We start from the raw sequence: 5,325 nt of genomic DNA, 5'->3' as shown, positions 1-5,325 counted from the left end.
AGGGGATGAATGCTTGTGCTCATGCTTTCACGCAGTTAAAATTTTCATTACCTGCAACTTTAAATGAGAATTAAAAAAATATTTTTTTCTTTAATAGTCATTTTTTGATTTTTAGTAACAAATATTTGTTCGATCATACGGCTTTCTTAAGACCGCTATTCGATGACATGAAAATCAAAAATCAAAGATGTACTACATATATATTTTAGGATAATTCTTTATTGACAACATAAAATTCACAAATCGAAAAATCAAAAACCGAAAACTGACATATCTTTCTCATTAACTAAGATGTTCTTTGGTAAATAAATAAAAATATTTAAGAATTATTTATATGTCTTCAAACTAATAGACTATTTTGATACATATTGTATATGTATGTGCATTAAGCTGGGTCGATTTATTAACCTATATCGCGCCATCGATTTTTCGATAGTTTTTGGGCTCAGGAAGATAAGTTCCTCCACTAAGCATACCCAAAAAATAATTTTCGAGCCTGCAAAATTTGAGTTCTTAACTTTTTTTCTTTGATTTTTAAGGTTTTTTTATGACCTACTTAAAAAAGTTTCATTTGATTTAAAATACCCTGTCCGACTCAAAATTGTCCGCTAAAAACTTTGGCGATAACAGTTTTTTTGAAAAAAAAAAAATACATAAAAAATTATTTGGAGCCTTGAAAATGAAAAAAGTCGATTTCGACCAAAACAAGTCCCAAAAATCAAAAAAAAAACTGTTAATTCCAACGTTTTCATCGCATAATTTTAAGTGAGATAGGAACTATGAGACAAATTCATTTTCATCGGCAACACATTTCTGAAGAAACCCTTAAAAAATGGCAAAAAAATAAATTTTTTCACCAAAACACTCCTCAAAAACCAAAAAATATTTTTTTTTTCAAAAAAATGTTATCGCCAAAGTTTTTAGTGGACAATTTTGAGTCCGACAGGGTATACATGAAAATTTTAAAATGAAGTGAAAATTGTTTAAGTAGGTCATGAAAAAAAACCTTAAAAATCAAAGAAAAAAAGTCACAAAACTCAAATTTTGCAGGCTCGAAAATTATTTTATTGGGTATGCTTAATGGAACTTTTTTTTCCTGAGCCCAAAACCTATCGAAAAATTGATGTCGCGATATGGGTTAACTTTCGTCCATGCAAATCAACCCAGCTTAATGTACATGCAATTTTTTATAAACTGAATTTGTAAGCCTTTGTTTTGATGAAATATCAGAAATAGATTTATTTATAGATCTAACTATTTTGATACATATTGTATATGTATGTACATTAGAGTGGTCCAAAAAATAAAAGCTGTTTGCTTATCATCTCAAAAGCTTTGTTTAGGTCAAAAAAAAATTCCCTCCAAAGCTCAGCTTCATATCTCAATCCTACACTGAGCTCAATTAATTTTTATTTTCCCATATAAATTACTATGTAAATATTTTTTTTTAAGTTTTTATACGATAAAACTACGTAAAATTTTTTTTCGGAATTTTCCATTAAATAAAATTAAAATTAAAAAAAGACGTTTTTTTGGTGGAAAATTCCGAAAAAAAGTTTTTACGTAGTTTCATCGTATAAAAACTTGAAAAAAAATATTTACATAGTAATTTATATGGGAAAATAAAAATTAATTGAGCTCAGTGTAGGATTGAGATATCAAGCTGAACTTTGGAGGACATTTTTTTTTACCTAATGAAACTTTTAAGACAATAAGACTTGAAAATAATCAAAAATGTTTTTTTGGACCACTCTAATGTACATGCAATTTTTTATAAACTGAATTTGTAAGCCTTTGTTTTGATGAAATATGAATAAAATTCGTTATAGCTAAAATAACTAAAATAATTTTATTTAAGGGGTATATTGTCCATACAAAATTTTTAAACACTTTGAAAATTTCGAAAACACTTCATTTTTGTAACTTTTTCCATTTTTGTTTCAAATTCGACAGAATTTTCTTTCGCATCACAATATAGAGTAATACCCCTGACTGAAGCCGCACCGAGAATGTTCAACAGGGATAGGGATAGGAATAGTTGTGAGAATAGGGATGGAGGTAGGACACCTTTTTAAAAGAAATTTGCGATTAGCCGTTCTTGTACACGTTTTGCAATCGAGCTTGGAGCAACGACATCGGAAACGATTTCTGTTTCGATTTGGGGATCATAAACAACTATTTCGTCGAAATCGGTCTGTTGCTCCCCAAACGAATATTGTGCAATGTTGCGCACGCGTTTACTATTTTTTCCGCAAAGCCAGGTTCATAGATTAGTACTCTTTGGCGTGATAAGCACCGCCATGTACTTTTAAGGACACCAAAAAGTCTCTCGACAGGATTACGTGCTTTACATAGCGCCTCATTGTAGCGAAACTTCGGTGTTCCTTCTGGCTGATTTGGCAAAGGTGTCATCAGCCAAGGCTACAATGGATATCCAGAATCACCTGCAATTATTTGCTTTTGATATTACAACCCACATGGAATTGAAACACCTTACCTATCAAAAACATGTTGTGATTTCCAGATTCGTATGACCGCTGCATTACCCTACGTGCTGCAGATGAGCTCCAAATAAACGAATCATGTCTTTCTCCTGGAAATTTGGCGTTCACGTTTAAAATTTTAAGGCTGGGATCACATATCTGCAAGTTTAAAAAAAGGCATCATTAATATAATTATTGTGTGCTATTTCCTTCCTACCATTTGTACGTTGATCGAATGGTATCCGTGGTGGTTGACGTAACTAGCTTCGTAATCTTTAGGACCCAAAATCGACACGTGACTGCAATCGATTGCACCGATAGTGCCCGGTACAAACGGTGCAGGCGCTGATGCAAAAATTTCCTTTGCCGCCTGGCGCTCTGTTTGCGTCATAGGGAATTTCACATGTTGGGAAAACAAAGAATTGTTTATTGCGTCTGTCACACGGTGTACGGAACGGCTTATTGACGTTTGGCTCATCGATATTCCCCATTGTTCCCCTACTGATCGTTGGTAGCATCCAGTGGCATAAAACCGTAACGCTGCTAGAACCTGCGAGTTATTTATACATTTATGCAAGTATATAAATAAGCCGATTTTTATAAGATTACCTGCTTTTCGGCTGATAACGCCGTTATCCTTTCTCCTTTTAACTGGCCACTTAACTGCGATATTATATTTTCAGTTAAGCTGGGACTTAATCGGTATAGTTTACGGAACTCCGATGGTGTCAAATCGAAAGGGTTATCAACTTCCCGAAGCCTGCGCCGGTCAACTGTAGGCACATTAACTTCCTCATTACACAGATGCATTGCAACATATTCAAAAGCCATTAAATTTATTTTTTACCCACAAAAAACTGAAAACAACAAAAAATCTTTTTAATAACAACACAAACTGAAATGCCTTTAGCTTAGCCACGAAAATAAACAAAGCAAATCAGCTGATTGTGATTGTTGACAATAAACAAGGTCAAGTCTTGTTAAAGGTGCTACAGAATCGCTTAACAACAAAAAAAGTTGTTAAGATGTAGAAACAACATGAAATGTTGTTTAAATTAGTTACAGAATCGACCTACAGATTGTCAAATTGGTGCGAATGGTATGCAATGGAAACATAAAACTTAGCAGTTTTTGTATGTTGTAAGAAAATGTTGCCAATGTGTTGGTTTCATTTTGAGTTTGCCATCTCCGTTTTATAATCCCATCGACCATGCAATGATATAAATAAAATCAGCTGATGAGATGAGCCAACCATATAATCGAGCCATGATGTATGCTTATGGGGCAATTCACAACTACCGTCAGCAGCCCTGCGCGACCCGGCACGGCGCTGCAAATTTGATGAACTCCCTTCAAAAAACGCGAGTACTCCATAAATAATGTAAGGAATACTCCTTTGGGAGTATAGGAGTGTTCCAAAACTAATCTGTATTCATACAAAAAATGTGCTCCAATTAACATTGCGATGTCCTAGGAGAGGAGTAGGTGATCCTACTCTCGCTTTGTTTGTGAGTATTCCATAGAGTACATACGTGAGAGTACTTTCCAAAGTACTTTCACTGTAGTACTCCATGGGGCACCCACAGAGGATCATATGCCAAAGTACTAAAGAGGAATTGTGTCGAAAAAAATGATCGGAGTGAATTTAATTTAAAATGAAAGTAAATGGAGAGGGGCAATATAACTTTTATATTTTTTACTACGAATATTCTTATGTTATTTAGCATTTGCGTGAATAAAAAAACTAATATTTCTCTATACTATAGTATGTATGCATAAAACCAGTGCGCGGTTGCATTTTATCAGAGTTGCCATAGTAAAATTATATTATCAGTTATTTGTATGCAATATTTTACTTTTGGCAACTCTGTTCGATCGCCATCGTGTCGTGATCACGGTCGTTAAAAAACGAACAATGATCGGCTGATGGTGATCCGCAAACGCATTGCAAAGGAGTATTGTTAGAGTACTCCAACATGAAGAAAATGGAACACGTAATCCAACAATTTTTGCAGGGTAGGCAAAAAAGCCGCATAGGGAAGTGTCACGCAGCGCTGCTGTCGCTAGGAGTGGATTACTTGGCTGCATTACCCCGCGCGGAAATATGTATTTGAGAGAATGAGAAAATGAGAAAAAATAATATTTATAGGATTTTTTGTTAGGCTATTTTGACCATTTGGCGTTTGGTACAAATAAAACGACTTATTTCACCTGTCAACCTGAGGTTTCGCTGGTCTCTCTAGCTTTTCAAGGGTGATTTCTGTATTTAATAACAAAAACAAAAAACAATACATTACTATGAGAAACATAACATTCAAACATTATTTATCACAATATTACATACAAATAAATATCACAAACAAGAGGCAAATAAACCCTGAATAATTGTATTTTATAACACATAAAACATTACATAAAACACTTACATAATTGGACTATTTTTGTTTTGTTAAAACCTTAAAACTAATTCCGGTACCATTTCATAGTGATATCATTGTCATACTAATTTGTTCATTGTTAGAGACAGAGGGTGTAGGCGGCAGCAACGTCATCTGTATCTTCCTTTTTGTTTATCGTTTTGTCTCTCCTTTGCAATATTCTCAGGCTTTCCAATGTGTACCTGGCTTTTCCTCGTTTGTTTTTGTCTATTAATTTGTGTTGCTTAGGTCAGCTGCGTGCCCAGTTTGTGTGGTATGTTGACACAATGCTGTGCTTTGTTTTTTCTTCCGTATGTCTGCTTCATGTTCTGCAGGCCGAACTCCTAGTGACCGCTTGGTTGTTCCTGTGTATATTTTGTTACATTTTTCGTTTTTGCTGCCTTTAAATGTTATTTCATATATTA

General features: G+C 34.1%; 1 protein-coding gene across 1 annotated transcript; it reads right to left on the bottom strand.

The window, feature by feature from the left end:
* Positions 1-2,421: 2,421 nt before the first annotated feature.
* LOC137241543 (putative nuclease HARBI1) lies at positions 2,422-3,314 on the bottom strand. Its single transcript, XM_067769132.1, has 4 exons — positions 3,093-3,314; positions 2,701-3,033; positions 2,498-2,642; positions 2,422-2,444 (listed from the first exon to the last, which is right to left on the bottom strand). Exons 1-4 carry the CDS (start codon positions 3,312-3,314, stop codon positions 2,422-2,424), a joined length of 723 nt encoding a protein of 240 aa, XP_067625233.1.
* Positions 3,315-5,325: the final 2,011 nt, after the last annotated feature.

The sequence above is a fragment of the Eurosta solidaginis genome, chromosome 2 (assembly GCF_040869045.1).
Source record: "Eurosta solidaginis isolate ZX-2024a chromosome 2, ASM4086904v1, whole genome shotgun sequence".
Taxonomy (NCBI): domain Eukaryota; kingdom Metazoa; phylum Arthropoda; class Insecta; order Diptera; family Tephritidae; genus Eurosta; species Eurosta solidaginis.
This window is presented reverse-complemented; position numbering and strand designations above follow the sequence as displayed.